This window comes from Drosophila santomea, chromosome 2L, assembly GCF_016746245.2.
Source record: "Drosophila santomea strain STO CAGO 1482 chromosome 2L, Prin_Dsan_1.1, whole genome shotgun sequence".
In the NCBI taxonomy this organism is placed as follows: Eukaryota; Metazoa; Arthropoda; class Insecta; order Diptera; family Drosophilidae; genus Drosophila; species Drosophila santomea.
Genome location: NC_053016.2, coordinates 15,544,889 through 15,565,330, shown reverse-complemented (window position 1 = coordinate 15,565,330; position 20,442 = coordinate 15,544,889). Strand labels below are relative to the sequence as shown.

The 20,442-nt window shown below is 41.0% G+C and overlaps 1 protein-coding gene across 16 annotated transcripts; it reads left to right on the top strand.

Annotated features, from left to right (window-relative positions):
* The first annotated feature begins 1,108 nt into the window (after nucleotides 1-1,108).
* On the top strand, nucleotides 1,109-20,354 carry LOC120443948 (FK506-binding protein 5). Of its 16 annotated transcripts, XM_039623397.2 has the most exons (27): nucleotides 1,110-1,749; nucleotides 3,324-3,480; nucleotides 3,546-3,712; nucleotides 4,129-4,164; nucleotides 6,575-6,757; nucleotides 6,895-7,038; nucleotides 7,107-7,240; nucleotides 7,305-7,485; nucleotides 7,559-7,873; nucleotides 8,236-8,550; nucleotides 8,618-9,262; nucleotides 9,316-9,498; nucleotides 9,568-9,705; nucleotides 9,772-9,954; nucleotides 15,067-15,198; nucleotides 15,419-15,742; nucleotides 15,813-16,001; nucleotides 16,060-16,197; nucleotides 16,645-16,893; nucleotides 17,454-17,636; nucleotides 17,689-17,820; nucleotides 18,550-18,706; nucleotides 18,764-18,930; nucleotides 18,989-19,145; nucleotides 19,200-19,366; nucleotides 19,428-19,610; nucleotides 19,691-20,354. In XM_039623397.2, exons 1-27 carry the CDS (start codon nucleotides 1,539-1,541, stop codon nucleotides 19,876-19,878), a joined length of 5,358 nt encoding a protein of 1,785 aa, XP_039479331.1. In that variant the 5' UTR covers nucleotides 1,110-1,538; the 3' UTR covers nucleotides 19,879-20,354. The 16 variants fall into 16 exon arrangements, with proteins under 16 accessions (XP_043861678.1, XP_043861686.1, XP_043861689.1 ...); XM_044005740.1 differs by lacking the exon at nucleotides 16,645-16,893; XM_044005743.1 differs by lacking the exons at nucleotides 4,129-4,164; nucleotides 6,575-6,757; nucleotides 6,895-7,038; ... (1 more) ...; nucleotides 7,305-7,485; nucleotides 7,559-7,873 and having other exon boundaries at nucleotides 1,109-1,749.
* The last annotated feature ends 88 nt before the right edge of the window (nucleotides 20,355-20,442 follow it).

Here is a 20,442-nt window from a genome sequence, read left to right as displayed (position 1 = left end):
AAAAGGGACAAAAAAAGTTGTTATAAAAGATTGCTACGGCCATTTTATACATACAAAAAAGTTGTCACCGCAAAAATATATAAGAGTGATCTGAGTAACGATCTGAGAGTTTTGTCTTATTAAGATTTAATGTATTAATACGAACACTTAGTTATTATTGCTGAAACTAAAAACAATGGGTTTAATTGGCTTTGGATGATTGATTTAGAAAGATTTAGTTACTAATAATATTTTGTCTATAACTAATAAAACAACTTAATATTAAATAAATAAATAAGTGAAAACAATTGACCGCTTTAGATAAAAACGAATTGTAAGTTTATTGTTTAAATACTAAATGACCCTCTTATTTTTTTTTTTTTAGAAAAAGAAACGTCAATATAGATTTCTACATTTGACCCCTAAAATCCCTTTTTTTATTAAAGAACAGAGACTTGTAAAGATTGTAAAAAGACCTGCGTATTACAGGGCATCGAAAGGAATTAATTTCATAATTTCAACAATTGGAATAAAAAAAAGAAATGCAAGCGATATACAATTGAATTATGAATGAATTAAATATTTAGTTCAAATCAACAAACATCAATGTTAACTTGTAGACGTGGAAATACGAATATTAGAAATTCTGGATCTACGCACAAGACAACAGTAAAAGTTAAATCTTTTGTGATTCAGTGACAAAAAATTTCAGCGCGCAGCTTATTATTAAGTTGTTTTACCAACGGCAGAATTGTATCACGTGCATCTCCCATCCCAAACAAAATGATGCGGATTGTAGCGCTTCAAGAAACCGATTCTCCAAGTTTGTTTTCATAGGACCATTCGCAGTCTGTTGCTTGTTTGCACCGAGTGCATAAACAGAGAACTGCAATCGGAAAGGGAAACTCTCGCGCTTCGGAATTTCACCACACTCCTCCCACGTCTCACATATTTAATTTTATCTTATTTTTTATAACATAGGCCCGATTGGCGCTCCTTCGCTCGCCGCGTAAGCTTTTCGGGGGAGCGGAAAAGCAGCGGAAAAGCACGAAGACCACGATCCCGATCCCCATCCCCATCCCGAAAGCTCGGACAAGGCCCCTTGAATGGCACCGAGATTCCACCAAAATACTTTCAGTTGCGAGCGGACCTCTGCACGGAGTGGAACAAAATCTGAAGAGCAAACAGTACAGTCCGCGGAAAACGTTCAATTAATAGAAGCAAGAAGCCACATATATAATCTAATTATTCTCGTATATACCCCACATATATATCGCCTGAGCATATACGAGCACCGTATACATATATGTATCAGTGAACAAAATGTTGTTATACATAAAATAAATTGCGAAAGAAGAAACACCATTATCAACTAAAAATAGTGCCCGATTCTCAAAGGAATACAAATTTTAATAACGAAGACCCGAAACGACAATAACGAATCAATTATACAATTGTAACACTATAAACTGTAGAACACACCAAAACGAGCAGGCACGCGCACGCATGTTCGCGTTAAGGTCCTAAAGAACATCACAACCGTAACCACCAATCGCAGGATGACTATCACCCGCCTCAAGACTCTCTCGCTGCTCGTGTGTGCTCTGCTGGCCCTGAGTTTTCCCGGATATGTGAGTGGCGCAGCAGGCAACAGCAAGAAGGGCTCGCAGCCAGTGGCGCCTCCGGAACCGGAGGCCGTCATCGAGGAGGTCAATGCCAAGCAGCTGGAGAAGCTCCTGGCCGACAAGGATTACGTCGCCGTCTTTTGGTGTAAGTGGATGGGGTGTGCCCATGCTCCGGGGGGCATCGTCCGTCCGGGCACCGCTCACTTGTTGCCAGACCGGACCGGACCGGACTCGAAATAGTAACAGAAGCCATATTATATAAATTTTCGCTAGTGAAAATTCTAAAAATTCACATACAAATGAAAATATGTGAAAAATTCGTTGCTCGAAATGTCCGCGATTTTCATTCGGTTAATTTTTTTTTCTATTTCTTTATTTCCTCCCCGAGTGCCAGTAGTCTGTGCTGCCTTCCCTTTTCGATATATTTTTCATTTCTGCGCTATCTTTGCGATCTGTTTATGAGTAGAGAAATCTCTCTGGCTGTGAGAAATCCTCGTTGTCGTTGTCGTTGCCGTCGTCTTTGTAGCTCTTTATATTTTCGGTTTTTTAGTCTATTTGGGCGCAAAATTTTGGCACAAAATGTACCTCGCAAGCAGACTTTCATTTCCTTCCAGTTGGCAGCAGATTTTCTGCCCTTTTACATTTATTTTCAATCAACTCAGCCAATTGCTCACATTGGTCACCTATCTTTGGGTTACATAAAAATGGTTCCCGTTCGAGTTAAACATTGGCTTATTTATAAAACTCTTGGTAAATATCTTAAATCAGCTTACAAATAGATTTGGCCTTAATGCGCTGCTCCCCAATGTCAAAGTTAATAAGCACGAAAGTGGTCTTCGGATTGTAATATTCTATTTTATATACCTCCCGATGTGTTTCATTAGCATTGGCGGCAATTCCAAAAATAATCGTTGACAATGAAAATATTTTAAGTCCAAAAGCCTCAGGTCCAATGACGCTGGCTGACCATCTAGATAATCATGGAAAATCTACGCAAATTGCATGGTTTTGGCCATCACATCACAGATAGCTCAATATGTAAACGAGATCTATCGATAAGCTAAAGGTGTTTATTGTTTCAACTAAACGTTATTTATGTTGATTTTGATTTTAAATCAAAAATCCTGCAGTGGATTTTCCTGTATACACAGGAAACATCTTAGTGTTGGAGCTCGTAAATAAAAACATTAGGTGCCGATAGGAGGGGGCAGATTCAACCAACTCGCGATTACTTTCCAAGCTGTGAAAATTTATTTTGAACAGATTGCCAAACAATTGAAATGGCTGTTTACTCGGCGATATATTAATGATTTCGATTTTGCACTCTGGTCTGCCGTTTAACCAACCTGAACGTTTGTAGAGACATGGGCCAACGGTGGTCTTTTGTGTGCTGCAATTCATTTCCCTAATAGTGAGTGGCCGCATGAATTTTATGAATTAATTTAGAAATTTCAGCATATTTGTTGGCAGTTGCTGCCGCATTAATAGCACAGAATTGCCCTGGCGCTGCTGTCATTTCACTCATTCATTCAGGCTTATTTTCAACTGAACGGTCTGATGATGCATCCTGCATCTACTATACGAATGAATAATCTTTGCGGCATTTAGCTCCACTTTGGCCAGGCCTTTGGGTTTTCAATTCGAATGCGAATTTAGTTATCGCTGCTGGTATCAATAGTCGATCTTGGGTACTAACATGCTCGGTTTCTACGATTTCAGATGCGCGAAGCTGCGTGACCTGTGATAAGGTCTTAGCGGAGCTCGAAAAAATCGACGATGACACCGACTCCTTTGGTGTGGACTTTGTAAAAATCAACGACAAACGACTTGCCAAGCAGTATGGCATCAAGAACTTCCCCGCCCTCACCTACTTTAGGTAGGTACCCCCCCATTAGGCATCAGATACAAGACCTAATCGAATACAAATCCCGAAAACCGCAGGGAGAAGGAGCCCATCATATATGATGGCGATCTTATGGACGAGGAAGGAGTGCTCGATTTCCTCACCTCCTTGGAGGCCATGGACTTGCCCGATCGCATCGAGGAGGTCAATGCCAAGATATTGCAGAAGATTATCGAGGACACCGACTTTGTAGCCGTTCTATTCTGTAAGTGTGAATGACTTAACCATAGCACATAGTTCTTCAAACGTTTAGCATTCCGGAAACTCCTATGTTGGAGACTTTAATTGATAATGTTCTTTTTCAAAGCAGTTGCAGTTTTTAGCGAACACAAACAGTTTAGCTCTCTTGTGACTAAAAATCATACAGCTAGGTATAGACTACTATCAAATGTACCTATTCTGTATATTCCATTAATCAATATATTATGCGTATGTCTGTACTCTCTCTCTATAAATACGTATACTATTTGTGACTAACCATAGCAAAGTGGCAGCATACTTAACATTTAATATACTCTCTATATAATAATAATATCTCTTTCGGCGGTGTTTCGAACCCTTGAGCCAAAGTACAAAAGGACAATTTATCAATCCAATATCTATTTTATCAAACGACTTCAGGTCCAGATCATGAAACATGCCCGCCCAGGGTTATGGGTAAGTTGAAAGATACTGGGAACCTTCTATCTTGCTCCTTATAATTACCTACTTCGAAACTTCGTTTCCCCCATATTAATTTCTGTTTTACCCTACTCCACCGTAATTTTCCTGATTCCAGTAATACCAAAGTTGACTTGAAAAGATTATTTCGCAATGCCCACTATTCGACATGTAAATATGTAATTTATAATTGGCTGTATAACCCAATTAACCGAACAATTCAGTGTGTTTGTGCTTGCTAAGATGAAACGCTTGGGAGATTCAAGTTGATATTGCTCGGAACCAACTAATTTTTTTTTTAACCTTAACTGAGAAATCTTTAATATCTCCGGCAGCCAATTTAACGTCGATGCCCCGGGTAAAGGACACATTCTAAAATAGACCCAATCACCACTGTAGTAATTCTCAGTAATCTTTTAGAAAAACAAGATATCTCATTTTAGCGTTTGCTATCGACCAAGGGAGACACACATATTACGTATACGTATAATAATAAACATTACAACAGAATCAATGCAGATGAATGTCTGGGCTCGGCGCCAGATTATGTTTTTGTCGGCACGACTCTTCTCCTTCTTCCCCCCAAATCACAACCCAATCCCAAATCCTGTGATTTGGACAATCCGGCGGCTAGCTGAATGGAAATTCGGGATTCGCACTAAGCTATTTAAGTTGGATCAGTTTAGAAATCGTAATCTGACAGAATCTCCTCAGAGACGATATCCGAGTGTAGGGTGGCCTTGCGTGAATTATGGAGAAAGGCAGGAATTTACCTATAGAATTTAAGCTTATAAATTCAATACTTGCAGATGTGGTATATATACCACGTACATAGACACACGGTGATGTCTTAGCCAACAACAAAGTATTCGTGGCCATCCGTCTCTTTCCGACACAGCCACCTACAATTTTAGTGTTAAAAATAGAAAACTCAAGCAGTTGGTGGGCCAACAAAATGATTTTTCGCTGCTCTTGCTGCTGCTGCTGCTGTTATTTTTGCTTAATTCTGAAACAACTAACTATAGCCACACTCACATGGCAAGTGTGTGAATTCAGAAGAACATTTGTGTAGCATCCGCTCACTATCCATAGGTATTTTTATCAAACGCAGACAGCATACACAAAAAAAACAAAAAACAAAACGCCTTTTCTAATGCATAGATGCGAAGAACAGCATGTAGGTGAGACAAGACAAGAAATCGTGGCCCATTGTGCCGCCCCTTCACAGCGCCCCTGACCATTCCCCCCTGCAATTGAGTTTGAATCCATCAGAGGTTGCAGACAGACAGCGCTTTTAATTGCTTTTGCATTCAGCAATACATCAGCATCAGCATGGCGCACACGAGCCGGCAGTGCATGGTTATGGGCAGATCTTCAGTTGTCGCAGCCAAATGCTGATTTACATAATATACGAATACCTATATTGCCGTCCTATACTGCAGCTCTATAACTGTGTGTGCCGCCCGGCTCTTCCCCGACTGACTTGCACTATTTATAGTTATTTTTAGTTAAGTGCAACATTGCCCATTTCTGCGGCAGGGCCATAAATTGGTCAGTGAGAAAGTTGGAGCCTCACAAACATGTCTGATTTTCTAGATTTATCACAAATACGTTTTTGCAAACATTTTGCATTGTGCAGTAAATTATGAAGAATTTTCGCGAGCGAGTGTGTGAGCGTTGGCCTTGTCACCTTGGCGACACCCACTCAAACAGCTGCTATGAATAAGTCGCGTTGATTGGGAAAATTAGAGACATATTTTTTGGTCGGGGTAATGGCTTTTGAAGGCGTGTCATTTTGGGCACTACCGCCAGCTAACTGCATTCGGAAAGGTGCGACTATAGGTTGCCATAAACATGTGGCCAGTCAACAGAAATAAATATTACGTATACGCAGCGTCCGCCAGAAAAGCGAAAGCTTGCTGAAAACACATTTACGATTGTGGCAAGCCCAACGCAATGAAATAGAGGGAAAATAAAGGCAATGAGAAAGCTTTTCGTCTTTCTTCAACCACGCTGATATGTATTTCCTCTACCAAGACAAGCACATTGCAACAGGTTGCACGCAGACCGACAGGGATGTTGTAAACAAATTGTGTAAATAAACGAATCGCCTCGCAGAGAATGGGTAACCGTGGAGTTATGTGGAATTCCATGGACCTTGCATGCACCCATCTATGTCTGAGATGGCTCCAGCATAACCCCCACTTACGGCCGCACGAAACATAATTCCTGAATGAATGTTCTTCCTTTCCGTGCATTATAATACCACCATACCAACACCAGACCCTACCCTGTTGTACTGTACTCCACTCCTTGCTTATCGAGACGTTTCCCCTCTGCCGGATGGCCCTAATTATGTATGTTTGCCTGATTCTATGAAACAATCCAACAAATCCGCCAACGCCAGACAAACAGCAATGCCGCAAGTGCGCCAAGGCCTTGCAGGAGCTGGAGAATATTGACGACGAAGCTGACCAGCTGGGCATCGGGTTTGTGAAGATACACGACGAGGCATTGGCCGACGAATACAATCTAGGCAACCTGCCAGCCTTGGTCTATTACCGCCACCAGACTCCAATCATATACGAAGGTACATACCTCCATCCCAAGCCACATTCTCTTGAATCCTGCACCACCACTCAAATCAAACTCAGAACAACAAATCAAACACATCAATCCTATGCTGAGCTCGGTATTCATTTCGCTAATATCGAACTGTGTCTCCAGGTGAACTTCAGCGAGAGGAGGACGTCTTGGAATGGTTGGTGCAGAATAAGTCGACGGGCGATGAGGATGATGTGATTGAAGACGTCACTTCGAAGACTCTGTCTACGCTGATCAGCAATATCGACAACCTGGTCGTGCTATTTTGTATGTAGATGAATGAGACTTTTAGCGAGACACGACTGCGATAATCGACTGACATTAATCTGCTGCAGATGATCATGGAAACGACGATTCGATGACCGTGTTGGAGGAGTTGGAGCAAATCGACGACGACTGCGACAAGCATGGCATTCAGTTTGTGAAAATCGATGATACGAAGGCTGCAGGCGATTACGGAATCGATTCGGTAGGAAGCCAGCGAGCTGGAGATTGATACGTCTTTGACACGAATAACATAATTCGATCTGCAGATTCCGGCCATTGTTTACTTTGAAAAAGAAATTCCGAATGTGTACGACGGCGATCTCATGGACGAGGAGCAGATTCTGAAATGGTTGTTGGGACAGTTGGAACGGGATGAGATCGAGGACGTCACCGACGAAATGCTCGATACAATGATCAAAGAAGGACGCGTCATTGCCGTGCTGTTCTGTAAATATTGAAACCCCGTTCCCCTCATTGCGCATAAGGTGGCGAACATATTTGCTCATAAGCTGTTTTCCAGACGACAACAACGACAAGAAGTCCCAGAAAGTACTCGAGGAGCTGGAAAACATTGACGACGAGTGCGACGCATTGGGCATTACATTCGTGAAGATCGACAATCCCGAGGAGGCCGTTGAATATGGCATCAATAAAGTTCCTAAACTGATATACTTTGAAAAAGGCATTCCAACTATTTACGAGGGCAATCTGGAGGACGAGGAGAAGCTTCTAAAATGGCTAACAGACCAAACGAGTTCCGATCAAATCGAGGACATCACCGACGAAATGTTGGATTTAATTATTGAGAAAATGCCCCATGTTGCTGTTCTTTTCTGTAAGTTATTTCAGGGACCTGCGACTTTGTGCCAGGACGCTTGCGCACTCCACTCCTTATCTCTGTTGATATTGTACAGTTGAATTGGTGTTGTACTTCTGGGGTGACTGCAATCGTAACATTAACCCTGCTTTTTAGTAGTAACTTTCAAAAGCGCTTAAAAACGTATTAATTTATAACTAAAAAATAACTAGTAGACCCTTTTTTGTAAGGGTTAATCTGGAAAACTGTTAGGAAAGTAGTGTAGATTGTAGGTTTTACGTTACAAGTTGAGCGAAACAAAAGTTTGTTTATCAGTTAATTGAATTGTCGCCAAAACGCTTCATATTAAATTAAATTAACACATGAAAACTTTTTGGCAGACGACAAAGACCAGAAAAAGTCACAGAAGATCCTCGCAGAACTGGAAAACATCGACGATGAGTGCGATCAGAACGATATTGCCTTTGTCAAGATCGATGATGACAAGGAGGCAAAAGAATGGGGTATCGATGAGATACCATCGATTGTACTCTTTGAACGTGGAATTCCACACATCTACGAGGGTGATCTGATGAAAGAAGATGAGCTGCTTGGCTGGTTGGTGCACCAGAAGCGCTATTCCGAAATTCCCGAGGTCACCGATGAGATGAAGGACAAGTTGGTCGAGAACACCGAGCACTTAGCGGTTATATTCTGTGAGTAGCCCACACCGATAAAGTACATATGTTTATAGCAATAGTAATCATTAACATTCGCCCACAGACGACAAGGACGATAAGCAGGATATGCGCATCCTAAACGAACTGGAGAACATCGATGATGAACTGGAGAAGGAGGGGATTGTCATCGTACGCATTGATAACGCTGCTGAAGCCAAGGAATACGGTCTCGATCATTTGCCGGCTCTTATCTACTTCGAAAACAAGATCCCGGCTCTTTATGAAGGCGATCTGATGAACGAGGATGAGGTGCTCGAGTGGCTTCTTGTCCAGAAAAAGACAGCTACTATCGAGGAGGTTACCGATGAGATCCTAGTCAATCTGATCAACGAACACGAGTATGTCGTCGTCTTCTTCACGGGTCCCTGCGAACCCGGAGAGACCTGTGAGCACACTCTCAACGCCCTGGAAAGCATCGACGATGAATTGGATGAAGCTGGCATCATTTTTGTTACCACTGAGGATACCGGAATCGCTAAGAAATACAATGTCAAGACCTATCCACGCCTGGTGTTCTTTAGAAACCGTGATCCACTCCATTTCACCGGAGATCTAGACGACGAGGACGAGGTGTTGGCCTGGATAACTGACGACGAGACCCTTGAAATTCCCGGAAAAATTGAGGAGGTCAATGTGAAGATGTTGGATAAGATCTTGGCTGAGAACGATCACGTAGTCGTATTCTTCTGTAAGACAACTTAAAAATGAATGTTGTATTGTCCTTAAACTATTTTTCTGCAGACGCTGAGGGCGATAAAAAAGCACAGAAGATCCTTAACGAGCTGGAGAACATCGATGACGAATGCGAGGAAAAAGACATTGACTTTGTAAAGACATCCGACGATGATATTGATAAGGAGTACGACCTGCCCGGTCTGCCGGCACTTGCATTTTATAGACATAAGTTTAGAACAATTTACACCGGTAAGATCTGATGCATTCATGATGGAGACAATTTATACCAAGATGTATATTTTGAATATATGTTTTAAGGTGACCTGATGAAGGAAGAGGAAATTCTTGAGTGGGTTATTGATTTGCACGAGTCTACAGCTGATGTCATTGAATCTGTCGATCGTAAAACCCTGCAAGTTCTGATCAACGATGTTGAGCACCTGGCTGTGTTCTTCTGTAAGTTTATTATTCATTAATCTGAATCGAATGTTCGATTGACATTAGTTGTTTGAACAACAACAGATGACGATGAATGCGAATCGTGTTCTGACATCTTGGAGGAGTTGGAGAACATCGACGATGACACCGACAAACACGGAATACAATTTGTCAAGTCCAATGATGTTAAGCTGGCTCATGAAATTGGCATTTTTGCATTTCCAGCTTTGGTCTACTACGAGACCGGCGTCCCGATTATGTATGATGGTAGGTTGCTGGTCTTTTCTATATTAGTGCACCGGAACTAACAGTCTTTTTTTCCTCAGGTAATCTCAAAAATGAAAATCGTGTGCTGCAGTGGTTAGTCAATCAAAAGAGTAAGCGTCCTTTTTTTAAACGTGTTTATGCTTTATAACACACGCTCATAAGCCAAACTTTTGACACAAAGTCATTTAACACTAAAAAGATTTCCATAAATCTTAAAAAACTACAAAACCAATATCATGAACCCGTTTCTTGCTTAAATTAAAAGTACAAAACGTAATGATAATTTCTTATATAGGCAATGATGACGGCGACAGTAATGAAAAAATTGTTAAATTGCGCTATCCCAAAGAAAGCGATGAGGATAAACGAGAAAGATTAAAGCGTCTGCAGAATTCGATTCGCAATGAAAGATTACATAAGAAAAGACGGGACACTGATGACGATGAAAATGGGGATAACGAAGATGAAACGGGGGAGAAAGGTACTAAAAGGGCTGACGAAGACGAGGATGATGAAGATGATGAAAATGGGGACGACGGGGATGACGAAGATAATAATAATGGGGACGAAGAGGATGACGAAGAAGAAGATGATAATGGGAACGACGAAGACGATAATGAAGATGACAATAACGACGACGAGAATGACGAAGAGGAAGATGAAGAAGAAGATAACGATGACGACGAGGATGACGGGGAAGATGACAATGAGGACGAAGATGACGAAGACGATAATAATGATGACGACAAGGACGAGGATGACGCAGAAGATAATAATGATGACGACGAGGATGACGAAGAAGATAATAATAAGGACGACGATGATGACGAAGAAGATAATAATAAAGACGACGACGATGACGAAGAAGATAATAATAAGGACGACGACGATGAAGAAGAACATAATAATAAGAACGACGACGATGAAGAAGAAGATAATAATGAGGACGACGACGAAAACGAAGAAGAAGATAATAATAAGGACGACGACGATGACAATGACGAAGGGGATAATGATGGAGATGACGAGGACGACGAAGAGAACGATGAAGATGAGGATGACAAGGAAGAAGATGAGGACGACAATGACAAAGACGATAACAAGGGAGAGAATGATGAGGACGAGGATGACGGGGACGAAGACGACGATGACGATGAGGATGACGATGACAAAACAGACAATGAGAACGAGGACGATAACGAGGACGGGGACGCAACAGGGGAGGACGATAATGAGAACGACGAAGAAGATATTAAGAGTAAACCAAAATATAGGCATACGGCCAAAGGTAGAACGATACACCGCCTTGCTGACCTTTGCTCAGGTCGGCTTATAGATGAAATAGGTAATACCTGAATGTGAGTTGCCATTGACGCACTAACTGAAGTTGTTCAATGTTTTGCCCTATCCGACCTTAATTCCCTTCCCGATTTCACCCCATCGGAGAACACATCCTTGTACACTGTACTATGCCAAAGAAAACTCTGTAACTTTGACTAAAGTTATTTTCATTGTCTATCTACAGACTTGGGGAAGAGGAATTCAAATAAAAAAGCATTTAACCAAGGTAACCACTCTACAATCACGAGACTTTTTTGTCTATGCTGTGCGCATTGCTTTTGTGCTAAAGCAACTATCATGTGAGGCACTATCTTAATTGGGAATACAGTCTAGTCAAAATAGCTACCCACATTCGTATATTTTTGATCCTCTGAAATTAGAATCTTTTTACACCTACATCCGCAGCTTTATCCACTTTCTAAGTCAATTGTCTTTGTTACTGCAAGGCCATAAAGAATATTTAATCATACATAGCTGACACAATGTTTGAAATTATTTAAGCCAGGAAACTTTTTTTATTTAAAAACGTAACTATTTTGATAATGATACAACAATTGTGTTAATACCTAATTTGTTCAATTTATAATTTACTTTCTCATAATACTTTAAGAAATCGACATGTTTGTTTTTATATTAATGTTATATTAATTTATAACGATCCTGCTGTTCCATAGACAATATTTAAGCATATAAACAAAAACAACTAAGAGTTCGATCAAGTGAGTCGCAGTGAGTTCACTGATACTCAGTCGAAAACGAAATGTACAACGTGGGCTTAACTCGATATTTGATATGTTTATAAATTAGAATCAAAATCCGAAACTTGTACAGTCAGCATCAAAAGCATTTTGTCAGTTAGTAGTTTTGCAATAGAATTTTAAATTATATTATATAACAATTTCAAATCTCTTCCACTCATAAAGCACGCTTTTACTCTAAAACAAGGAATCTTTCAAGTCTGAATTTAATGAAAATCAATTCGAAAATCGTACTAACTGCTCTTTTTCTTTCTCTGTGGTAATATCGGAGGTGTTAAGAAAAGTGTAAGAAGCCAGTTTGCGACTTTGAACCTTAGTTCTAGCCTACAATGATGCACTTTTGTTAAAACCTCTTTAACTTATCGTAACGAACCTTCTGTTGATAGAGAACCAAAAATAAACAATAAATTTTTAAATTAAACAATCTGACAAAATGTTTTTGTTTGTTTGCTTACACAGATGACGAATGTTTCTATGTTGGATTGGGCCATGACGGCCATTCAGCTAAGCGCGGCAACAATTTCGTGCCCAACGATTATAAACCATTCCAATGCTGTCCAACCAAATTGGAGAAGTCAACGAAAGTTCCTAAAATGACGGCCCAGCGAATCGGGCACAGCGAAGGCGATCAGGGCAAGCGTCCAAGCGGCGGCAACTTCCAGTTCGCCGGCCAGGCGTCCAGCAAATCGGCAACAAAGCCGGCGGCCACCAAGAAGCAGGCCAAGCTCTCCAAGGACACCAAGGACACCGATGACGACGATGAGGACGACGAGGACAAGCCCCTGGTCAAGGTTTCCTATGCCAACAAGCGCTCGGGAGGAAGCAACAAGCCGCAGGCTGGCAAGAAGACAGTAGCCAAGGATAACGACGATCAGTCTCAGGAGGTGGAGAAGGTATCTAAGCAGAAGTCGTCAAAGAAGTCCGGCAAGCTGAATGTCAAATCCGGTACGTAGTCGTTGGACCATTGGACCAGACACCGTAGTCATTTAGCACTAGAAACAATCTGAGACAAAATCCATTTAACGTCAAGCTCATTGTCCTGAATCCCTGATCACTTTGCTCTAGTTGTGCCCATACTCAGACACATACAGACACACGCACAATTTGGTCGTTACCTTATTTGTTTATTTCTCTTCTCTTTTCTTTCTCTTGTGTCTTGCAGGCATAAATTTTTTCCAAAATCGACTAAAAAATTTGTATGATATCATTTTTCAGGATATCTCTCTGTGGGAGTAAGGCAACAGTTTAACTGAATGTGAATAACCACAGACAGTTAAATAGTGATTGTATGATTGAATAATATGCCATACTAAAGTAGCACGTATACGCACTGTTGCCAACTGATAGGACAATTATCAAACCAGAACCAAACCCAAAACCAAAACCAAATACAAACTCAATCCTGAATATAGCCACGAAAAGAACCTTCAATGACAGGTTTCTATAACTAAATGTACATCATCTATGTGTGAATGCAAGAAACAAGTAACTAACTCTGAACAATCTGGCACAATAGCATTGATCAAAATACCCACCCATCTTATGTGCCAGATCAGATCTTACTTAGATCACACTTTTAAGAAGATCCACGAGTAGCAGCATTACACGAAACCCGAAATAACAAAAAAAAAAATGATCAAGAAAACCTACTAACTGAAACTTTGTTGATATTTTCGCTTTAACTTTTTTCAAGAGGTCAGGTCTATAACTAACTAAGCCACACATTTGTTGCATTTTGCCAACGGATTTCAACAAACTTTGTTCAAACTAAAAGCAATTACTTCAACAAACAACTATAAAATTTCTGAGAACTTTCACTTGTATATTTAGTCAGCAATCTTTGTTATTAACAAATTAATAGGACTTTGTCTTTTGTCAATAACGAACGTCTAAACTTTTTTGATACTACTTCTTTTTGTCGCAATATACAATTTACATTTATGTAGTTAGTCTAATTTAAACAAGGGCAAAAGCATAGCAAACGAACGAACAAACGCATAAATATTTTTTTGAAACAATTTACACCTGACAGTGCCCAACTGTTAGCTAATTTAACTAAAACGTGTAACTATGAGCGCAGCCAACTGTTTTCATAATAACAACATTAAAAACTATAATTTGTAACCAGAAATTTGTAGATATATTACAGCATACAGGCCGTATACTTAATTTTGTTATGGAAACGAAACATCCAATATTTCTCGCTGAACATGGCCTCGCATATTGTAGCTCGCCATTTCGTTTCATTTGTTTTCTTCTGAGAGCGATTTCTGTACCGCTCACTGTTGTTTTTGTTATCGGTATTTGCCAAATACCGAATTATAAATCTTTATCATTATGTTTTCTTAAGCTAAAGCCTACCACTCTACACGCAATTGTAACTAAATCCACCATATATGTAAAGAAATTTTGTTGAACAGCAGCTGATAAGTCAAGATCAAGCATGTATTTTTGTCAGCCTAATTATTCAAAATGGAAATTGTCAGATTGTAAGATTCAAACGCAAATCGATCTAAAGCACTTTTGTAAACAAACCTCTCGAATGAGATTGTAAGAATATTTAATAAAAGCCATCAAACTTAATAAACTTAGGTTCTCTTATTTATAAACACTTTAAACCAATGTTAAAATACGAAATCCTTTGTGTTAAATAATTTCAAACATATACATAGGCCACACAAAATCTTAAAATGTATTCTTGGAAACCCTGAGGATATATGTATGTTCCCCCCAATAACCATATATATTGAGTCATAGGCTTCCAAATGTAACATTGTTTATCGCCGAGTGGGAATTTGGCAAAATGCCGATTTTGAATTTCATTTGGGCGGGGGTGAAAATAAAGAAAGCGGTCATTAATTTTGTATACATATTCAAGATTAAAGCTGATGATTGATTGACAAACTGCAGCCACCAGGTATGTGCCACCAAATGGACAAGCCACACATTTCAACTTCGACTAATACATAGAAATATTATGTGTTCTAACTATTTTGTGTAATTTTGCATCCAGGTAACATTGCAAGCAATCAGGACGTCTTCAACTGGATTCTGGAACAGAAGGCCGACCAAAGCATTCAGCTCATTAATCGTGATCAACTTTTCGAGTATATAGGCACCAAAGACTTTTTAGCGGTTGTTTTTTGTAAGTATACCTCGGGAACGCTGTTTAGGTAAATGCTAAGGAATCTAGGAGTTTTTCACATTATTTTAGTAAATCGCGCCCACTAAAAACTGTAACTGCCCAAAAACACAAAAGCAAAATATAATTTATATTTAATAAGTCTCTTAGAAACAAAATATCTTTCACAAGGTATTCGAATTATTGAAATTAATGCGATTGGGATATCCTCTTGCAATTGCAGACAAAGAAGATGATCCCGACTCGCCACGAGTGCTGCGGCACATCGAACTAATAGACGACGAGGCTGCGGAATATGGCATTTACATAGTGAAGATGCACGACAAATTGATGGCCAAGAAGTACGGATTCAGGAATCCCCCGGGACTGACGTATTTCCGTAAGGGCAAGTATATCAACTACGACGGCGATATCGATGACGAGGAGGAGGTTCTTGACTGGCTAACGAGCCCGGCCAACATGGAGATGACCGATCACATCGAGCAGGTAAACCGCAAGATGTTCGAGAAGATCCGCAAGAATTCCGACTACGTAGCAGTGATATTCTGTAAGTAGTCCCAAGGGTCCGCAGTGGATTGGACTAGCTTTACCATCCTTTACCCATAACATACCCTCAGATAGCGATGAGTGCAAGCAGTGTCCTCGCGTTCTGGCCGAGGTGGAGCACATAGATGACGAAGCGGACAAGGCGGGCATCGACTTTGTCAAAATTGACGATAAGCAAATGGCCAAGGAGTACGGAGTGTTTGCCCTGCCGGCTATTGTCTTCTTCAAGCCCACATCCAAGGAGCCAGTTATATACGCCGGTAGGAGTCTCCAGTTCAGAGAGCTATTGGTTCCAAAGATAAACTCGTTCCCTTGCAGGTGATCTTTACGAAGAAGAACAGATCCTAACTTGGCTGATCACGCAAAAGGATCCAAGTGGAGATGTTATCGAAGATCTCGAAGGCGAAAGGCTCGTTCATCTGATTGAAGAGTCTGGCTCCATCGCAGTCTATTTTTGTAAGTTTGCAGCCGAAAAGAGTCTGTGAACCAACCGATGATTTACTATATCTCTGAAGAACAAGGTTTTAAGTGCTGCAATCAGTTTGGTGGTATCAATTCACACAAAGTACCATGTCCAATTTGAAGTTCACACTATGTTACGTCCATCAGAAGTCTAGAAATGAAGAAACATTCGTTTATTCAATCGGTTTTTAAAATTAACCATATGTTGCATCTCGTAATACGTACTTTGTGGGTTTGGTACCACGCTTTTGCGCAAACAGCTTGCAGCGAACTATGTGTTTATGATTGTAGATAACCACTTAGATAAATCTAGTCTAAGCCTCTTATCAGCGCTCTGTGTATCTAACCGAACAAGACTTTATTTATATTTCTATTTACGACTGTGCTCTCTGAAATCACAAACCGAACCACACATATCGAACCGAACCACCCCAAACGTAGGGAACAAGACCAAGTGCGACATTTGTAATTCGAAAGCGGCTCGCAAGGCGCGGCTGAAAAAGGAACGCGATCAGCACCAGCAGGAGGGCGGAGCAGCAAGCGCCGCTGCCGCCTTCGGCAGTGAGGCAGATCCTTCCGAGGCGGCCGCTGGTGGGGCGGAGGATGCGCCGGCGGCAGGTTCTGAGGGGGATTCTCCGCCAGCCTCTGCAGCTGCTCCACCGGATGCGACAACTGGCAAGCTAGAGGATGGTAGCCTACCTTTCTGTATAGAACTCGTGCAACTGGAATGAGTCCAAGAATGTTTAACCTTTAACCCAGCACAACCACCAGATACCAATAGCCAACGCACACTGTACACACTTCCTCCTTGTACTGCGAATGTAAAAACCCCAATGAATATAGAATATCCAACCCCCACTGTATCTATTTGTTGCTCCAACTCTTTTTGTCATCTCTCTGCCATATTCGACTTCTCCTTTCTATTCTCAGCGTTAGATGTTATCTTCTACTCCTTTTATTCAGCTCCAATGACATTATTTTAAGCATAAGTGCTGATTCTACCATTAAAGATTGTCGTTGTAAATCCAAGATTTCCTACCTATCAGTAACTGAAAACGTGAAAAGTGGAATCAGGACTTATAAAATATACTATAATCGTTTGCTTTCACACTTCCCTTTTACTTCTGCTCTGCTTTTGTTTATGTACACATATGTAGTGCTTTTGTAGTACCCTGTATGTCAATTAATTCTGTGCAGTACGTGTTGAATAATTCTAATCTTGTATTCCACAACCCCACGTTGACAATCAGATGCGGATGGCTGCGAGCAGTGCACCAAGGTTTTGGAGGAGCTGGAAAACATCGATGATGATTGCGACAAACACGGCATAACGTTCGTAAAGACCAGGGACTTCTCTGTGGCCGATGGCTATGGCGTGCACGAGTACCCGGCTCTGGTGTACTTCGAAGGAGGAATCCCCAACGTATTTGAGGGTGAAGCAGCCACCAATCGATGGGCCATCGATACTAAGCCACTATTTTACAGGCGAACTGAGCGAGGAGGAGGAGGTGCTTCAGTGGCTGATTACCCAGAAGACCGAAGATCGTATCGAGCTGATCACTCGCCAGATGCTGGAGACAATGGTGGAGGAGACACAGTACCTAGCCGTGTATTTCTGTGAGTAGCTCCCCTATCGATCGGACTTTGGTTCGATTGACGGACTGTTCTCCATCACTTTATCATGATATACCACATTCTGAATTATTGTATCCCGCATCGAACATAAACCACAAAATCGTAAACCCTGTCTTAAACCGAACCCGAAAACGAAACTGCAACCTCATCGACCTCAGTGCCACCAGAGCGCAATGGGAAGCAACCCGCTTTCTGCCGCAGTTTTTGCTCCCCCTCTAGTCTTAAAGAAAGCAACCTGACCACCACCAAATCCACAAAACACTCATCCAGCCAATTCGTACAAAACTACATATCACGTAAAAGAAAACGTATCGAAAAACAAGGTATTCCTTCCGTATTCCACGTGCAAACAATAAAAACTCCAAAGCTCCGACTCCGCATGCTCCATGGAGCCCTAACCCTCCGCCGTATAACCCCCTTAGGAGTTGAGTTCTATGCCCAGAATCGATTCCCGACTGCACTAAACCAGGCTTCCATCGTATTACGACCAAACTAAATGAGTTTTCTGCATGCCCTTCCTTAGCTATTGATATACATAGTTTTTGCGTTCCAAATTTCTAGAATTCACTGGAATTTAGTTTGGACGGGAATACCTTTTTGTTACGGCGTTTTCTTTGCCTCTCACACTATTGCTAACCGATTCTCAAGCTTGGCTCTAATTATAAAGACTAATTATCACTGGGTAACTGGCCTACCATATATTTTTCGCAGACAAAATCAACTGCAACATATGCGACCAGATATTAGAGGGCTTGGAACTAATCGATGACGAATGCGATGTGTTCGGCATTCATATGGTCAAGATCCAGGATCCGCAGCTGGCAAAACGTTACTCGATCAAGACTTTCCCGGCATTAGTTTATTTCAGGTTAGTGTTAAGATTTTCATACAACTAAGATTTTAAGGCATCTAAATTCATGAGCAGAAATGGAAATCCATTACTATTTGAGGGGGACCTGCAAAACGAGCAATCAGTATTGGAATGGCTCATCGATGATGACAACCGCGAGTTGGCCGATGAAATAGAGGAGGTCAACGAGCGTATGCTGGATCGCCTAATGGCGGAGTCCACTTTATTGGTTGTTTTCTTTTGTGAGTATTGAAGCTTGGATGAAACACAAGAAAATCTTATGACTCGTCCCATACTTAGATGACGATGATTGTGCTGAGTGCGAAGAGATTTTGGAAGAGCTGGAGGAGATTGATGGCGAGGCAGACATGTTTGGCATTGACTTCGTAAAGATTGCTAGTATCCAGGCGGCCAAAAAATACGAGATTGTGAATATACCCTCCCTGGTTTACTTTAGGTAAGAATATGGTTTAAGCTATATATAAAATTTTTAATCCGTTTAATACTTTAGAAAACAAGTGCCCGTCTTGTACGACGGTGACCTGCACCAACACGACAAGGTGATTACCTGGCTAACGTCACAGGATGTATTCGAAATCAAAAACGAAATAGAAGAAGTAAACCGAAAGATGCTCGACAAACTACTCGAGGAAAATGAGTTCCTAGCCGTTTTCTTCTGTAAGTTTATTATCTTTTTTGAAACCCTTTTCTATTAGTACAACAACCGCCTTTTACCTAGACGAACATAATCAGCCGGACAGTACTGCAGCGCTGGAAAAACTGGAGAACATCGACAGCGAGACGGATAACCTGGACATTACCTTCGTTAAGATGGCCGACTCTCGCTATGCCAAGAAATGGGGCGTCACCAAGCTCCCGGCAATGGTCTACTTCCGCCGACGGTTTCCCAGCATATACAGGGGTATGTCCATGATTACGAGAAACGATTAACGAAATAAATAAATAAATTAACGAATAAATAAATAAATAATCCCATTCAAGGTGATCTGTTATCCGAGGACGAAGTGCTGGAGTGGCTACGCAAGAACCGTTTCCGTCAGCCCGAGCTGAACATCTTTATGTACGCCCTGATTGCGCTGGCGGTGGCCTTTGTGGTGTACACCGCATTCCTGCTGCAGTGCTTCAAGCCGGCGCCCCCGCCTCCTGTTCAGCACCCCAAGCAGTCGTGAATGGGATAGGCGGGGAAGTGGGAAGTATGTACTGAATCATGTTGAACGGCTATCAACTACGATGGAGGGTTTTCGACAAGACACACAAAAGCGAGCGAGCCAAACTTGAAATGATTATTCAAAGTCAAAGTCACAATAATACACGCATATCTATGCACATTCAACTGTCATCCAATCGTCTAAATTAGACGCATAAAACAACTTATTTGGCGGCAATCCATTGCTTTTGAAATATCTTTTGAGACAACTTGATGACTTCAACAAACTCCGATGCTTCCATTAATATCATAGCTCATGTATATCATATTTACACATTTATTAGTCCTTTCACCCGAGTGCATCATAGAAATCAATTAAAGAAGATCACTATCAAGTCATAGTAATTACTTTAAATTTAAATTTAATAAATGCCAATAATAATTTTTACAGTAAATCACTTACGGCCTATGATACTTAATAAACTATTGGATGATGTACGTAGCATTTATTATTAATTACACATTATAAGTAATCAGCGCGGTAAGTATCAACTGTAAAGAGTTCGTATTCGAAGATCAACATATA

Excerpts from the sequence above, each read along its gene's own strand:
- LOC120443948 (XM_039623397.2), top strand. The coding sequence starts at position 1,539 with ATGACTATCACCCGCCTCAAGACTCTCTCGCTGCTCGTGTGTGCTCTG. Across the intron at positions 3,713-4,128 it reads CTTTGTAGCCGTTCTATTCT|GTCCAGATCATGAAACATGC; the intron begins GTAAGTGTGAAT and ends AAACGACTTCAG. Across the intron at positions 16,002-16,059 it reads GGAGCCAGTTATATACGCCG|GTGATCTTTACGAAGAAGAA; the intron begins GTAGGAGTCTCC and ends GTTCCCTTGCAG.